General features: G+C 40.5%; 1 protein-coding gene across 2 annotated transcripts in view; it reads left to right on the top strand.

Annotated features, from left to right (window-relative positions):
• SAMD12 (sterile alpha motif domain containing 12) overlaps positions 1–18486 on the top strand; it is a 249199-nt gene that overhangs the window by 137508 nt on the left and 93205 nt on the right. For both annotated transcript variants that reach the window (XM_032770041.2, XM_032770038.2), the window contains exon 4: positions 7659–7799. In XM_032770041.2, coding sequence (XP_032625932.1) covers positions 7659–7799 — 141 coding nt within the window. The remainder of the gene's footprint in view (positions 1–7658; positions 7800–18486) is intronic.

The raw sequence follows: 18486 nt of genomic DNA, 5'->3' as shown, positions 1-18486 counted from the left end.
TAGGTTGAAAAATGATCAGCATATGCTATAGGCTGAGGTCCCATCAGAGGTCACATTTTCAGCTTGATAGGTGCTAGGCTGCCACTTACAAGCCCCAAAAGAGAAGTGGCAGTGCTAGATCTAACTGATGCTATTGGGGGAGGGGGAAGGGCTGATTCTGAAGTCTGAAGCTTTCTGTAGTGCTTAAACTCTGACCATGCTGCTTTTAATTTGCCATTTTATTAATATTAATTAACATCATGAATATTAAAATGAAACCGCTCTGTTTCGTTTTTAATAAAAAAGGAAGGTAAAACTAATGCAGGGGCATGGGGGAAAAAGCACTATGGAAAACTGCTGAGATACGGGTCTGGAGCAGGAGAGGGGAGTTTCAGGGAATATTAATAATACAAACTGGATTTATCCAGTGTTGGTGCATGAAAGCATGTTTATAATAGGATTCAGTTTTGCTTTCCTTTTAAAGTGCTAATGATGGGAAAATCTAATGCTTTAAAATGGAGGTTCTCAAAGTGTGCTTCATGGGGACCAGGGATGACCCACAGAGTTTTTGATAATGGTCTGCAGAAGGCTGTGTTGTCACGTGGTGTGGGTCCTCTTGATTTCCAGCCATTCGGCAGTAAAAGGAGCTAAAAAAATAAATCAAATATGTTCCTAATATCACTTTTCTGTGTAAGCCTTTGCTGTAATTGCCAAATGAGTATTGAACAATGATGAATGGGGAGGGGTAGGTGGTCTGTACGATCCCACATGAGTGAAAGAATGATCCCTAAGATAACATTTCTATTAAGATGTGGTCCATACTATGAAAATTTAAGAGGGAGGGGGAGAAAAGCTCTAAAAGATTTGCCTTTTTTTTAATCAGTTAGCAGAAATGAGAGGGAGAAGGATAATGACCTAGAATAATGTTTTGTTAGAGGCCTAAATTTTTTTGAACAAATGGCCAGAATGACTCATACCAAGTGACAAAATATTTAGTTCCGAGTTCTGGCTTGAATTCTCAAAAGAACAAGTTTTCTGTTGTGGTTTCTAGTGCTGGCTGGATTGGATATTCCAGGAAAGCAGTGTGGGTTTTTTTGTAGTATTTAAATATTTCTCCTTCTAGCAGAACATAGGACTTGGGTTTTTCAGACTTTTTTAGAAACTCCAGAAAAGATTTTGTTTTGAGTTTTGTTCAAAGGGTTAAATCGGTTCTAATACTATCCAAATTGTCTTGCCCATTCCTATTCTTTTCAACGTATTCACTGTACATTTTAATATGTGGATGTGTGTTTACTCTTTTTGCCAGTAGGGAAGCTGTAATGTGATTCTTTACAATTAATAAAGAAATGGGAAATGCAATGCATAATTAGTGGCTGCCTACTGAGCAACATTAGATTAACAAGGAATTGAAGAACAATATATCTGGCTGATGGCAGATAAAATCAAAGGTGTTGACAGATTCACTTTACCTGTCACAAATAGAAAAGACCTTGAAGGTTGTTTATTTGATATGGGTACCATAAATCTACTAGATACATACAATCAAGCAATAGTGCTGGAATTCATTGCTTGAAAAATATGATGTGTGCAGTGTAATAGAAGTCCATTATTACGTGTCTTCGGTGCTTAAATATATTTAATTTTGTATAGCCAGGAAGTAGCTTGGCAAATATATATACACCAGATAATGTGGATTTATAGACTGTCTGCTCAAGGTATAAATTTATCCTTAATTTGTTTTGTGGGTCCTGTTTGGTCCTTCCTGAGAGCACTAAAATGGTTGTCTCAAATTTTACAGCACATTTGAAAAGCAATGTAATATGATTTGCACCTGAATTTATATTTCAGATGGGAATTCAAGTTATTACTATTTCCTCCTATTAAAAACATCAGGTCTTGAATATGTTCAACTGAAAAACAGGACTGGCTAACAGTCTTTACCCAAGACTTGTAAGAAATCAATATAGTTCCCATCAGTACAGTAAATTACTTACTGAACCACTTCCAGTAATCATGATGTACAATTTCTCATTAACCCTGTCCTTTTCTGCACAGAATTGTGTTATTGACTTAGAATGATGTTCTGTTGGAATCATCTATGGCTCTTGAGTCAAAGAGCAATTAATTCAAAATGTGATGAAAATAAGATACAGCACAGGTTTACAAGTGCCTTTTTGGAAAGCAGTCTCTTAGGGCACCTCCTGAAAGAGGAATCACTGACTCTCCAGATTGAGGGCAGGGGCTGGAAGTCAGGACTGCCTACTTCTCGAAGATTCTTTGTCACTAATGTCGATTTTGAAAGATAATTAGGTATCTTCTCCATTTGTGAGCTACCTGGCAAGGAGATAGTTTCTATTAGGTAAAATATAAGAATACATTCCTGCTTTTGAATCCTGATTGTAAAATATATTTTTTTAGTGATTCTGTAAAAGAAACATTATGAGGTTCCATTCTGTGTTCAGTAATTTTGGATAAAATTGATCCTGTTCTTTAAATTTAAAAAATGTTGTTGTTTTCGTCCATTGGTACTTCTACAAATTCTTCTTAGGATCTGTAAGTCAAGCTGTTTTCTTTTTGCCTCTTCGGTTGTAACTAATTTGAAATTTATTTTGCTATCAGAATTTAGAGGGCTATTTTGTTGATATATGGGTAGAATGGAATCTAGCTCCATAGGGTGTGCGTGACACTTCATGAGCAAACAGAGAGACAAGACAAGGTCCCTGGCCACTTATAATCTAAAGGTCAGATTCTGATATAATTTGAACTAGGGAGTACCTTACTCCACAGCTAGTCAGTGGATTTATTTCTGGGATAATCTTACTCTCAGTGACTAACACTTTATCCCAGTGCGACCAAAGAGTCCAATCTTTTGAGGTATTTAGCATCCTGAATTCCTACAGACTGAATGAGAGTCAAGGACATGCTAAACTTTGCAGGATTAGACCCTAAATAAGAACAAGAATAGAGAAAAATGACAGATCGTTATATCTGGAATACATGAGGATTGTGAGAGAGACAACACTAACACAAGAGAGGAAAGGTCATTTGTGTTAATAAATTTGACAGGTTTATTGTTGATTATTTAGTAGAGCTGGTCAAAAACCTAGGAAAAACAAATTCACAAAATTTTCATTTTCTTTCTGGGTTTTTAATTTTGAAAAACTTTGGCAAAAATTAAAAAATCAATGTGTTCTATTACTTAGTTTTCTTTTAATTCATGTTGATATTCTCTTTGGGTGTCAGAGGTGGTGTTGGAAGACCTAATAGAAAAATTTGTGATTTTAAGAAAAGTGTTTTGGAGAAACGAGGTCATTCTTCCATAGCCATATTGGCAGTACTAACAAAACCTAAAACGTAATCTTGTCAGTACATGAAGTAGACATGACTTGACACAGGATCCAGATTAAGTAAGCAAATTTCCTTCTTTATGTGTTAATTTATTGATTATAATTGCAGGTTAACCAGCAAGTAGGACTCAGTGTAATGCTGTGAAAACTTCAACAAGGTTCTTGGACCTTCATCCAAGTCCAACAAAGCACATACTGTTAAGAGTCAAAACATCATCCTCTCCTTGATAAGATTTTATATGCTATGTAAGTTTTTGAATAACGTGATATACAAGCCATTTCTTCTCCTCAAGCTTGCCTGATCCTCCAGGTCTACTCTTTTCTCCAAAGAGCTACTCCCACTTGCTTATATTCAAGGTGGAGTCTAATGAGCCACACCTGTCCTGATGACCCCATCAGTAACTACCCTTTACAACTCCTTGCAGGGTTACTGTGATGGGGACAGAAGCATCTTGTTGTACAGTTCTGTCAAAACAATTTTCTCTCAGTCAAACACATGGAACATTCCCTGGGTGTAGTAGTCTCATTCCCCAAATCTATTAATTCTTTATTTCCCCTTCTTTGCCCTCTCCCGCTCCCACCCCCCCACACATTGATCTGTCTACTTCAACCACTGATCCATTTGTACCCTTTGCTTTCCCATCCCCAGCACTTCATGGAATCTCCTTTAGGTGGCTTCTGATCTGGAAGCTGCTGCTCACGTCAGCAGGTAGTGACAGGTGGAATCTTACAGCTTCTCCTAGAAGGAGTGATGGTAGCTTGATTATCTACAGGGCATTGGGGTGGTTTGGTGGAGCAGGTCTCCACTGATTCACTGGTGATATTCCGTAGCTCATGTGCAGGGGGAGAGATTGGAGGGTCACCACTTTCTTTAGCAGTTGCCATGGTCAATATTAAAGCAAGTGAAACTTGCAACTTTCCAGCTGCCTGCACAAGCAGCAGCAGTTCAGTCCCAGCCTCAGACAGTGCTGAAGCTATCATCAAGTAGAGCCAGCGTTAGTGTTTGGGGTAGGCCTATGGAGCAATTTCCTCCTTTCCCCATAGGTGACCAGTTCCTGTCCACTGTGATCATACCACTGAGTCCAGGGCAGGACCTAAGAACTGGGGAGGAGGATTAATAAAAGATCTTTTTGATTGTGCCCCTAAGTTAACCGACTCGCTTTACATTTTTTTAATTCTCCTTTCTCAGCTTCCTGCTGCAGAAGTGGAGTCAGAGGCTTGTTCCTTACAGTTTGTTTAAAAGCCTTTACATCAGGTGGAAAGGCTGTTTTTAAGGCTATCTTGGCAAGGAAACTAGGAACTAACCTTAAATGAAAGCTCATGCAGCCCAAAGGCTGCTCTGTGATGTGAGCCACCTCCAACTAATCCGCACTGGCACAAGAGGCTTGTTCTTACGTGCAGAGTTGGGAAGGAGCTAACACTAGCCCACGCAGGCAGAGTGAAAGGCTGTGATTGGATTCTTTAAGTAGAACCAGATTTGCAAACATGTTTCTGAAGCTAATGAGGTAAGTCTGGGCGCAGTTTGTGTAACATTTGCTCTGCGCAAAGACTAGGGAAGCACATTACTATCAATTAAGCAGGAATATTCATCATATCATGTCAACAATCACTTTTCAAATTATGTGATACAGTTTGTGAATTTAAACTAATTTGTCACCTGGATAATTTAGGCATCTTAGTGTGTCCCGCACCACAGAGTTATTCAGCTGGAGGCAATAGATTGTACACTCATCTCAGTCAGCGGGAATTCTGCCTGTATTAGGACTGCATGATTGTACAAGGAATTGCAGCTGAGTATGTCCAAACAGCCTACATAAGTCTGTTCCTTCTTATGAGGTAGCAGCTGTGCCCCCTCAGTATGTGTACTGAATATTAGGTATTGATCTACATATGTACATTGTGTATTGAATGCAGGAGATAAAATAATCTTTCCTGCCCAGAGTTCAAATCATGTCACTCCCTTACACTGGCTTCATCTTACTGTATTAATAAAAATCTGAGCTTTTCATAGCCTTTATGAAGGCCTTACACAAATGTGCCCTGCCTACATGTCTGCTCTCATTTCTTATCACTTCCCTCTCAATTCTCTCTACTCAACTGATAAATCACTTCTTATTTCTCTCTTTTTCTTTTTCTAATTCACCTTTATAAAAGTAAAAGCCCAGAAAATTTGGGAGGAACTATAATATAAATAATAGACTAATAATACAAAGTAGCATCAAATACTTGCTTAGGAAAATAACAACTGTAAATTACCACCACAATAAAAAGAAGTTTTTAACAACATACTATTACCCAAAGTGGGAATCAGCACCTTCTCTCCTTGGTTGCAAAATCCAGCTTCACTCCTGGTTTCCCACCATTGCCTCTTCTGGCTTGTGATGTTCCTTTGCTTCAGTGCTGTGACATCTGCTCTCCTTTGCAACAGCCCACTAGCAAACAACAGCTCTTCATCTGGCTCATTCTCCTAAATCATTTTAGGAAAAAATACTGTCACTGATCCATTACTGAAATAGAAAATATACTAAAGGGGGGTGGTCTAAATTAATTCTACCATCTGGTCTCTAGGTCTGATCTTTGTGAAGGATGTAAGCTCCTTGGGGCAGAGATCATTCCCTTTGTTTTGTTCCTAGTAAAGGTCCAAGTACACTGCTGGCTGAGGTAGGAAACGTACTCAAATGAGAAATAAATAAATGTCTAGAAGAAAGATCTTAAAAGCTGTAAGTGTTGGCCAGGTAGATGGACAGAACTGGAGAAGCCACATGGCCTCCTTCTGTCCTGCCACATTATTACATCCTGTAGCTCTCTGCCCAAAGATGACAGGGAGGCTGGCACTCTTTTCGCAAGGACTTTAATTTTTGCTTACTTTCAGTTGCTAGATTGGCATTGCAGACTGCATTCTTAAACTGGTATACGTCCTTTGTAAATTGCTTTGAGATGTCTTGGTGTGATAATGTGCTATAACAATTGAAGTCATTATTACTGTCTCTTTCACTGGGGGAATTTGAGGGCTGGCATTGATCTAGAAGACACTAATTTCCATATTTTGGTATTACATTAACCAGTAGAATTCCTCTGGTTTATCATTTCACAGAAAGGTTTACTGGACAAGGGGTTATCAGCCTTAGTGCCATGGAGTGCCGCCACAAAACTGGGACAAAGTACATGAATTATTGTCATTCTCTACCTGAGAAAGATATATGTTTATACTGTATTCCTCTGTCGATGATGCTGATAGTGATATTGATATGACAAGTGGAACCCAAAGATGCAGATTTAATGATTAAAAGACACACAATTCAGTCAAACTAGGAAGCAAATGAACCTTAATGTAGATAGAGGCAAAGGGCTGAGTTTGCTTTAAACAAACATCCTATGCCAGATTTTCTGCCAATGCAAATCACTCTAGCCCCAGTGTCGCTTGATGCTTACATACTAGCATTGGACAGGAGAGGCAAGGGCCCCTTTGGAAAGGAGAGAAGATAGGCTTCAACAGGCTATGGGGCTTGTGGCTGGGCCTAATCACCAGCACCAGTACTTTGGGGGCTAAAGAATCGGGAAGGCTTTTCCTCCCCTAAGATAAAGGGTTTGGAAGCACTGCTTCAAGCAGTTGCTTCATGCTGTGATTCTCTGGTGGACATGGGGTGCCTTAAAGCTTGTCCTATCACCATGTTCTGTCATCTTGATCCTGCTATTTGCTGTCTCTTAATTTAGCATTTATATTACAGTGGAGTCCAAAAGACCAGATCAGAGTCCCATTGTGCTAGGCACTGTAATAACACAAGACGATTCAGTCCCTGTCTGGAAGAGCTAACAGTCTTATGTGTGTGAATTTAGCATGCCCTGCTTTATGGGCTATCTCAGACCATGACATCATAATACACTGGCATGCTAAATGCCAACATGAGGCATGCTGCCAGCCCAGAATTCAAATCCTTAATTCAGTTGCATCTGTACTCAGTCTGTTGCTGTTCAAAGGTATCTTAGGAGGGCAGGGGATGGTGAGGCTGTTCAGAAGTATCCGGGGAAATTTTGTTGTCATCCTATAGGCCAGTCTGAGCCTGTTACAAACTAGGATACTTCAACATGCCTAATACAGGTTGAACTTGCCAAATTTTCACTGATGATGCAAAGCTAAGATTTCTGGAGTGGAAAGTAATTGACTCACCAAGTCAGGTATCCCTTTTGCATTTTAGATATATCCCATTATGAATCAGATTGTTTCACAGCTGAGGATTTTAATGCAGCAGAATGAGGTTTATTTGCTAGAATGAGGTTATTACATCAGTGGAAATTCTTGGATGATTTTCTTCTTTTTACTTTTGGATCCAGGCCGTGCATTGCTGAGGCTTACTGACAAGAAGCTTGAACGAATGGGGATTGCCCAGGAGAGCCTACGACAGCACATTTTGCAGCAGGTGCTTCAGCTGAAAGTGAGAGAAGAAGTCCGAAATCTACAATTACTTACCCAAGGTAGGAAAGAAATTCAGTGTGGGCCTATAAAAAGGTAGGGAAGGTAAAGTTCAAACAGAGACATAAAAAGTAATTTGTCAGTCCCCAGTAAGAAATGATGCATGAAGATCTTATCGACTCCAAATACTTTCCTAGTGGGGAAAGGGAACAAAAGGTAAAACAATGCATAAATAAAAAAGGTATGTTAAGCTGACTGTTGGCAATGAGGAGAGTAGTTTTGATCTACAGCTTGATGGCTTTCTCACTTAAATGCCTACTTACTAAGACAAAAATAACTTGACTGTATAAAAAGAGAATTAATATAAAACTGGCTGTCTTTGCAGACATTGAACATTTGCCTTAATTGTTTACTCTTTTATCCAGCGGTGAGAATAATCTCAGTAATCTCTTATGGTAAGAGCTGTCAATGAGAATTACCTGGTAGGCATCTGAAAAATGTAAAGATCTTGATTCTACTTTCTCGTTGGGGTAACTCCATTGATTTTACTAGAATCGTTCCTAATTTATACCAGTGGAAGTCAAAGCAGAATCAGATTCAGTCTGATGATCTTGTGTGTGTATATGTGTATCTGGTGGGTGGTCATTGAACAACAACTAGAAAAGCCTGTACATCTTTTCCAAATAAGGCTAAAACATTTCATAATGGCTTGCATTATTAGCTCTATTGAGGCATTTGTAGCTGCTGTAATAATATGGAACAGAGCAGACATTGTACTCACAATGTAAAGTAATGGTTCGGCATCTTTTAATATAGATCTGTAGTTATCCATCTTTGTAAAATGAGGTTTGATAATCCAGCCAGATAATTTCCACAATGTTTTGGTTTAATGCCCATTTTGTGTCAATGAGTATGAAAAGAAATATTGTTAAAATATACTGGTGTGCACTGAGGAGCACTATATATTCCATATGCAGCATTATGTAGCTGACTAAGCTGTGCTTACTGTACTGGGAATAAACTCATTGGTTAGTCCAGTAATTGCCCTTCAACAGGAAGAGTCTCTGGCTCCAAATGAACTGTTCCTCCGGCAGGTTTTGATGTGGTTTCTAATGCTGATGGGCCATAGTTGTAAGGTTTCTCCTGTCATATGCATCCCGCTCCGGCACTGCCCCCCTTGGGCGTGTTGGGGCACTGCAGGTACATTGCACTTGGCACCCCAGACGGGTTAGTTTGCTCTCCTGTTCCAGAGGTCCCAGCCCTACACGCGGAGCTGGTCTGTACTTTGGGCAATTCCTCTCCTTAAGAGCCTCCTAGCTCTTCCCCTAGGAGCTGGTGTTGTGCGTTAGGCCAGCTGTAGAGTCTCAGGCAGCTTCTCCTCCTGCTGGCCCATTTACCAATCAGTCCTTCCACTCTCAGCCTGGGAGAGTTCAGCAGGCAGAACTTCCCCTGTGCTGTCCTCTTCTTGTTAATTCATGGGCCTGCAGGAGCCTTTTTACAGGCATCTGCCCTGGTATGAAGGAAGGAGGCATAAATTATGTTGGCCCCTTCTTCCAGCTTATTCTTTATTGGCTGGGTGAGAGCAGAGCTTTCCCCCATCTTCTCTGTAAGGCTCCAGGTCCCAGACCCTTAAAGACACAGCAAAAGGATTCCTTCTAAATGTTGCTTCTTTCCAGGGTCTCTTTCCTCTGTCTTCATATTTCCTCACCTCTTAAAGGGCCATGCTGTGTGACATGGAGGACTGCGCAGTATGCAATACTGCCCTTAAGGAACAGACTATCCTGTCATTCTGCTACCTGCAAATATCACCTTACCCTGTCCAGGCTGCTTAAAGCTAGTGTGTGTAGCTGTGATATGAACAATAACTGGTCTTCAAAATGCCTTAGTAAGGAGATGGTGCTCAAGATCCTCCAATGCTTAGAGGTCCATCTCTCCCTCAAAAAGTCATCTCTTCAAACCATCGCTTGCCAATTTCCACCCTGTCTCAACCTGTTCCATTAGAGGGAATGTGATTTGAGAGATTGGTGGATTTTAAGTTCCAGTTGTAGCTCAGTACCAGACACACTGGAAGTTTCCCCCATGTGTTTAGGCCCATTGATGGAAGGTGAGACTATGCTTGTAAGGACCATTAGTGATCCACTGTCTTTAAATTTTGAGTCAGTTACCTATTATAGTCCTGCTGACCTCTCAGTAACTCTTGATTGGCCACAGGGCATTGCTTTAGAGTATATCTACACTTCAAGCTGGCGCTGTAATTCCCAGCTTGAGGAGACATACTTGTGCTAGCTCTCATCCAGCCAATGCACTGAAAGAGTGTAGCTGTGGCAGTATGAGGGGCAGGGGCAGGCTAGCTTCCCCAAGTACATGCCCATCCAAGACCCCAGGCACATACTGGGCCAACTAGCCTATCCTGTTGCTTGCACTACCTTGGCTACCCTCATTTTCAGCACGCTAGCTGGATGAGAGTTTGCGCAGGTATGTCTCCTGAAGCTGGGAATCACGCTCCCAGATCAAAGTTTAGCCATACCCATAGTGGCTAATGGGTATTGCAGACTTGTCTGAGACTGCTCTCCCATGGCTCTACTGGGAGCTTGACAGGTCAACTGGTGGTATCAGTAAACCAGGGTCAATCAGTAATGAATGACATTTGAAGTGATTTCATGTGGCATCCTCCAAGATTTTAGCCTTTTGCCCATGAAGTTGAGGATACATATGTGGCCTTTGATCAAATCACATATAAACACAGGACAGAGTATCATGGATCTGCTGCTGATAGATAGATGCAAGTCTCTTGTCCTGGGCAGACATCTGTGTAATCTGGTCTCTGCCTTGGGGGCTTATGTAGACAATGTATCACTCTGGATGCCCACTTATTCTCAACCTAGAAGAGAGTCTTACAGGTGGGTAAGAATCATCATTATGAAGAGGCTCCTCCCATTTGTTTTGTGAAAGGAACGTATTTGGAGATGGTCAGATTAAGAATCATGATGTGATTTTTAGTATGCATTTTCCATAGAAAGCCATGTGTCTGTTGGATATTCAGCGAAATTGGTTCGCTCTCCCTCTCCCAGCTGCCCAATTTTCTCAGGCTGTGTCTAAATTTATCCTTCAATAGCTTAGCAACAGCAGTACATACCTTCATAACCACAACCTCTTATTAAAGTAATGTCCTCTTAGTATTCTATCTACCAGAGATTCTTGTTTGTAGCTGTTAGGGAATTCAGGGCACACCTTCATTCTGATGAATATTGCATCTATGCTTGGACACATTTTGCCTTTTAGGGAGTCAACCTCAGGTCAGAAGGTGACCATGGTTATCCTGTGGTGGCCTCTAAAGTTTGAAGTTATTCCAGATAATTGATGTGAGAGAAAAAGGTTACCGTGATTGCACAATTTTGATGCTACTTAAAGGAAGGAAGCAGGGCATATAGTTAACAAACCCAGTCTGAAGTCATTCAATGTATAGGCTGGGTTATAAGTAGTCCAATCCTAATCCAACACGGTTCAGTGAAATCAGTGGAAACACTCCCATTGACTTTAGTGGACTTTTTATCAGATCCTGATTGAGGTTAGGATCTAGTCAAAGAACAGTGAAGATTAAAAGGACACATTACATAATATTTATATACAGTGTAATTTATTTTAGGAAGTGTTTGTTTCATCTGCCTTCTATGCAGAAAGTTCATGTGTAAATTTTGCTTGACAGATGGCCATACGCAGTGCAATTGCTTTCCTCCATACTTCTGTTGTAGTAACTTACTTACAAACCCATTTCACATTCCGTCATTCAATGCATGCTGTCCAGGCTGTGCTGGAGATGTGACAGCAGTGGTATTATGTGATTGTGTAATTGAAGGCTGTATCTTGAATTTCTGTGGGACTATTCTTGTGAGTATGGGCTGCTTGATTGGGCCTATTATCAGCAGAAATGTTATCCTGACCTCCACTGGGGTAGAAGGGCTTCCTCATCTGACTGAGCTTTTCTGCAAGAAACCCAGCAAGGTCATGGAATTAATTTGGTAAAATATCTGCAGATGTCTCATAGGGAGTGTGCTCAGGGCTAGAATAATCATTATTATATTGTTTCTTCCCTAATCCTGATACGTAAGAGCCAAAAAAACACGTCTTACATAACTACACAGTGGTGGCGTGAAGCTAATTATGGATTTTCAATGCTAGTCCAGCTCACAGCTAGCATAGGGAGAAGATGTCCCGTTAGCATTGGCATATCAGACCTGTGTGGAATGCTGTGATTTTTGAACAAAATGTTTTTAGACAAGGATCTGCTAATGGTGCTTGGATTTAGGTTCTGTCTCATACCTGCACTCTGCATATTTTTAAGGTGACATTGTGCCCATTTATAAGTTGCTCTGAGAGTTTCAAACTGGGCTAAGTGCTATTTGAAGTTAACCAGCCGATCACAGAAATTGATGCTAATTCTGCAGGAAGATTTCCCGTGGTAACAAAATACATTGGATTAAGGCCATATGCCTCATTATAAGGGATTGCTACTGTTGATGCTTGTTGGCATTATACCATCAGTGAATGCTTCATCCTGTGCTGGTGCTCATCTTCTAAAGAGGGTATGTGCACATTGTTAACCAGGGTAAATTATTCACAAATAAACATTATCCCTTGCTAAGGAGTAGTCCAGTTCCAAATCTACTGAAGTATCCTAGTAATGTGTCTGCCTTAGATTAATTTAGGTGACCCTAAAGGTCCATCTTATCTTTTTGGGGGATGTAGGAAAACAGCTGCCCGCTGATGGTGTGGCGTTGCACCCCGTAATGCTTTATAGAAATATGCATATGAGTATAAATCTGACATAACTGGAATATGTTTTATGTTAGATATGCCGTGTAACATATCTTTGCAAAGGTTATGATCTACTGAATATATTCATCCTATTTGTATGCATGTATCATTTTTATATCTGAAGTTATGAGCGTTGGCTCTATGCTTGTATTTAAAAGTGTTTGCTATAGGAAGCACATAAGGCAGATTTGGTCAACATAGTGTGAAGGAGTTATTCAAGTAATTGGGAGTACTTAACTAACAATGGACTTTGGGAGACACTAATCCACAGCTGAGCTTTCCTGGGAACATTCAAATTAACATGTAAACAATGGCATTGGCTTGCAGAAAGCTGAATCATTCATAGACATGTGACTTGCCCAGGTGTCTAGACACCCCATCTTGTGGCTGTGATGTTGCACAAGAGAGCGACTATATAAGGCCCTCGAAACCCCTCCATTTTGTCGTCAGCTGTCTCAAAAGGTAGCCTCTCCACCCCAAAGAGATGCCTGAAAGAAACTAGAACGAAGGACAGTGACTACAGGGGTGTGTGATTTGCTGGACCCAGACTAGGAAGGAGTCTAATCTGTCAAAGAAGCTTATTGGAACATCTCTGAGGGTGAGATTTACCTGCATTTAGTTTCTTACTGTATTAGGCTTAGAGTTGTGTGTTTTGGTTTTATTTTGCTTGATAACTTACTTTTGTTCTGTCTATTATTACTTGGAACCACTTAAATCCTACTTTTTATATTTAATAAAATCACGTTTTACATATTAACCCAGAGCAAATAATTAATACCTGGGGGAGCAAACAGCTGTGCATATCTCTCTATCAGTGTTATAGAGGGCAGACAATTTGAGTTTATCCTATGTAAGCTTTATACAGAGTAAAATACATTTATTTGGGATTTGGATCCCATTGGGAACTGGGTATCTGGGTGCTGGAGACAGGAGCACTTCTTAAGCTGTTTTCAGTTAAGCCTGAAACTTTTGGGGGACGTGGTTCAGACCTGGGCCTGTGTTTGTAGCAGGCTAGTGTGTCTGGCTCAACAAGGCAAGATACTGAAGTCCCAAGCTGCCAGAGAAAACAGGCTCCAATGTAGTCCCAGCACATCAGGTGGCAATCCCAAGGGGGTCTCTGTGACCCAACCTGTCACAGATGGGTTTATCTTCCCAACATGGCTTTTGAGAAACCCTATAACCAGAATTTTTCCTTCTGTGTTAGACAGAAATTCCTGTTTTAAGAGCTTTGCAACTTGTGAGCCTTTGGATAGCAGGTAAAGGGAGCAATGATGAAACCTCAAAAGGTTCAGCTGTTTGTTTTTCATTTGGATGCCAGAATATTTGAGGAGCTCCTTTACTACTTTCCCCTACTCTTTGCCACCTTCCTTGCTGGTGGGGTAAGCCTCGTAGGATGTGGAGACTCTGAACACTGATCCACAATTACCAGTATCCTCTTTGATGAAACCCCAGTCAGCTTCCTTTCCTTTCTCCTCCTCTGCCTCTGAACCTCCAGCATAGTTTAGGCACTTACATGAATTCAGGACCTCTTCTCCCTCTTACTCCCCAATTTATTTGCATCACCCTATTTTGGGAAGTTCCACAGTCTTTATCCTCTTTCCCAGAAACATGAGGCATTGCTACTAGACTCACTGTTGTCCCTTTCTGAATTACGCACATGAAGGCTTCCCTATGTGTGATGCCTTGGTGTGCATAGCATGCTTGGAGCTGCTCACCCTAGGGTATCACTATCATGGAAGATTTGAAGATTCACAGAAGCAGGCCCTGTCTTGCCATCAAAAGGTTAGAGGACAACGGAGAAAGTCAACTGATTTAGTCCACACCATTGCATCCTCAGTGCTTATGTTCTCTTCTTACTTGGAAAGGAATTTGGGAGGAGCGGGGAATACTACAAAAGGAGTCTGAGAATAAGGGGAGATAGATGAGGAAGAACACCTTGGATGAAAAGGGGGAAACTATGTGGCAGTTCATTCAAATCTATCTTTTTTTCTGTCTGCCATGTAGACAATGTAGGTGTGAGACAATTAGTTCCTTGACTGCTCTGATCAACTTGTACTGCCAGAGATGGGAGCATTACACTGTCATCCATGACCAGAAGGCAAGTCACTGAAGCTAGTCCTAGTGTTACACTAGTGTTACACTTGAAAGGTCTCTCATACTATTTCTCCAAAAGGCTAGTCTATTATTTTCTTCCCCAGCAGGAGTCTGGGCAACAGATTTTGGCACCTGGGGAAACCTAGATTCCTTTCACCTGAGATACTTGTTTTTCTTCCTCTAAGGGTACAGCAGATGTTGCTATTGTCACAACTTTGGGTAAGGAATTTACTAGCCTTTCTGGACTGTGGCCCATAAAAAGGAAGCGTATAACACTTGTGGAATCTTGTTTTCATGTCTGTGTTTTGTTGTCCCTGGCATTGCATTATTTGAATTGTGTGACAATCCTTCTTACTCAGTGACTGTGTGTCTCCCTCTTTTGTTATCATTATCCTGTCCTGACCTTATTCTTTTCCACCACCCGAAACAAACAGTTTGTACCACAATCAGGAAGGACCTTGTTTCTATTGCTTATAGCAAAATAACTATGCAAATGTTTCCTGTGTATGCTGCATGCATGGCATCTCTCCAAAACAAAAAACCTTGATGTTTCAGAGAAGCTGACACAAACCTAATTCCCTAGAGATTTCCTTTTCCCTAAGCTTCTTTGTTGTCAGAAATCTCTGAGAGACCTCACAGAATGGATCCTGAGGAATGGAATGGCTACGGCCCATGCCACAGGATCAGAAGTATATTCCATAGTGTTTTTTATTTTGAGGCAGTGGCTCAGGATATTAGGCTTGTCTACATGGTGCATTAGTCCATACCACAGGGGTGTAAAATCTATTGCGCACTGGTATGTTGGGCATCAGTGGGTCCATGCGGACCCAGATGGCACGCACTAAAAGTTTTGTAGTGCATGTTACTGTAAGGCTGTTTTGAAGCAGGACTGCATTAACACGCACTAGGGAACTTTTAGTGTATGCCAGCAGGGTCCAGACAGGCCCAGTTAGTATGTGACACACTACCACTCACTGGAAATTTTCACCCCTCTAGTATGAACGACGTGCTCTGCAGACAAGCCCTAAGCCTGCCTGTATATTAGTACCAGGGCTTTTACCATCTTCTTCGTATAGGTGTTTTTCACCACATATATGTATATCCCTATCCGTTGTCCTTTTCCTGTATCACAGCAAGAGCCTAACAATTCATCCTGTACAGCCATCTCCTTTGTCTATGATGTCACTTTATAATTATACATCAGTGTACAAGACTGCAGTCCACATTATACCCTCTCCACTCCCTGGTTGAGACCATATGAGGCACTCTTAGATGAGCTAGGGCAGGGAACCAGAAGCATTGATCACTTTTGCAAAGCTTCTGAAACTTACAGGCCACTTATGACCTGTTTCACTGAGAATCACCGTTTTCGCAGATCACTCCACTGTCTATGTGTGCACACACATGTGCATATTATATACGCAACATGCACCAGTAAGGATAAAATTTAAAGTTTTCCAACTGAACCACTCAACTATTGATATAGAGAATCTACTTTTCAGATTTCTAACTTGAGCTGGGAGAAGCATGTACTTTGCAATGCAACAGATTTGTCCAGTCTCTGTTAAATTGTTGAATTAATTTATTATGTTTCCCATAGTTATGCCATCCAGTCTTCTAATATTTAAAATATGTGTAGGGTCAGATGTATGCAACTGTGGAATTCTGCAGTGGTGAAAGAGTGCTGAAAAACTATACCTGTACAATTAACATTATTCATATTCTGTATTCACATTTATTATAGTGGAAGTGCTAAATGTAGTGGAAACTTAGCAGCGTGCATATACAAAACAGATTTTCATCATCTTTTTATTTTATTTTCCAAATTGCCCAGGAGATTAGTCATATCTGTGGACTAGCCATCTGGAAAGTTTGGTCCTCCAGAGTTGTACCTGCCCAAAACAGTCTTAAACTTTTTATTTGCAGTGTTGTTGCAGCCATGTTGGTCCCAGGAGATTAGAGACACAAGGTGAGTGAGAGATTTTTTATTGGACCAATTTCTGGTAGTGAGAGAGACAACTTTTCGAACTTACACGGAACTCTTCTTCAGGTCTGGGAAACTTGCTCAGAATGTCACAGCTAAATACATCTTGTTTAAAGATCTTGTATTTAGCTGTGGCACTCTGAGTAAATTTAAACTTTTTATGGCAGAAAAATGTATATTTCTTTTTTCGTCCATATGTAACTTTGAAGAGGAAGAAATTACTTGCTCAAACTTTCCAAAAAGATTCATTTTTATGCTGAGACCAAGCATGAGACAGCTTCAAACCACCCTTCCTTTATGATTGATCAGAAAGTGGAGTGTACGAGAGTCTTAACCATAGCTAATTGTGATCACCAGGCCTATCCGCAGAAATGTGGGGCCCCAGTCCATCATGTTCAATGGTGCCCCACTCCCTCCCATTTCATTTTATTTCCACAGATGTTACAGCTGTTTGGGGAGCCCTGAGGTCAGGGCTCCAGATACAATTGTCCTGCATTTTTCCCCTTCTTGTCAGTCCTGGTGATCGGTACCAGGGCAATAACATGTTAGTTACCGGAGTAAAAAGAACTGCATGGCTCATGGGGCTTTTAGTAACAGGTTACAGCATTTTTTCACAGGGAGTTTAAATAAATCATGCCCATATTGTGGGATAAGGCTAGGGACGTGATATGTCATGCTCTGACTGGATTTTTTAAATCAGAGATGTAGCCAATTTGGATTGGGCTGCTCTGCTAAATTTAAACAAGGGATAGGGGGAAGCTAATAAAACCTATAATTCCCTGTCATGAAATTCTCCTCATCCTTATGAAATATCTAGAGAGCTTTTCTATTTCTATCTGAAACTTCTGGGATTCTGGTTCAAATTCTTATCATAGCAGTAGTGACTAACAGTCATAACCATTAGTAGCCTGTGTGGAGTGAGTAGGAAGCCTCACTCTAGTTTCAGATAAACAAGTGTTCACATAATTTAAAAAACAAAACAAAAACCAGACACCTGAACACTAACTGGCAGCCTCAGGGGAGCATAGAATGCTGATGCCAAAACTGTCAGATTTGCGTGCTTAAAGCCAGGCACGTATGGCTTGACTTTTTTCAAGAGATGCCGAGCAATCTCAACTCCTAGTGACTTCAGTAAGAGCTGGGAGCACTCAGCACTTCTGAAAAATCATGTCACTTACCCAGGTGCCTCATTATGGAGTTTGGTGCCTAAATGTAGACACAAAGTTTTGGCCTTGGTGGCAGGGAGAATGAATTACCATCTCTGTCCTAGAGGTGGTCCCTCCAGATTAAAACTGTGGCAAAGCTTGCAGGTTGACTTTGCTTGTACTGTCTCGTCCTGTGATGAGTATGTACTGTCAGCAGAGGAATTCAGTTTCCATCATTGCTAGTCTGACATCTTTAACAAATACAACGTTCACTTAATTTACCTAACATACTTTAAAAATCTTTTTGAATATCATTTCTTCAAATCATCTGTGAATGCTGCTATCAAGTATAAAAATGTTTTGTTCCTATTGTAAAGCCTGTGCAATAAAGGTTTACAATTGCTTAACAGACACAGAAATCCCTTGGTTTTTGTTTTGTGTTTTGGCAGGGTTGGGGGAGTTGACCTTTGTAAAGCTACTGTACAAAATTCTCTAAAAAGAACCATTTTTATTTAAAAGCTTCTTTCCTTTTTTCCTTCACATTCTGTAGAAGTCTTTCCATAATGTAGTTTTAAAAATGAATGTTTCTGTATTCAAATAAAAGTTTATTCCTAATGGCATTTAGTTTTTATGCATCATATGATAGAGCAGCCTTCATTTGCTCACTTATATGCTAAAATTCAGCAGTATTATGAAATGACTTTTTTTATT

Source organism: Chelonoidis abingdonii, chromosome 2 (genome assembly GCF_003597395.2).
Source record: "Chelonoidis abingdonii isolate Lonesome George chromosome 2, CheloAbing_2.0, whole genome shotgun sequence".
Taxonomy (NCBI): Eukaryota; Metazoa; Chordata; order Testudines; family Testudinidae; genus Chelonoidis; species Chelonoidis abingdonii.
This window is presented reverse-complemented; position numbering and strand designations above follow the sequence as displayed.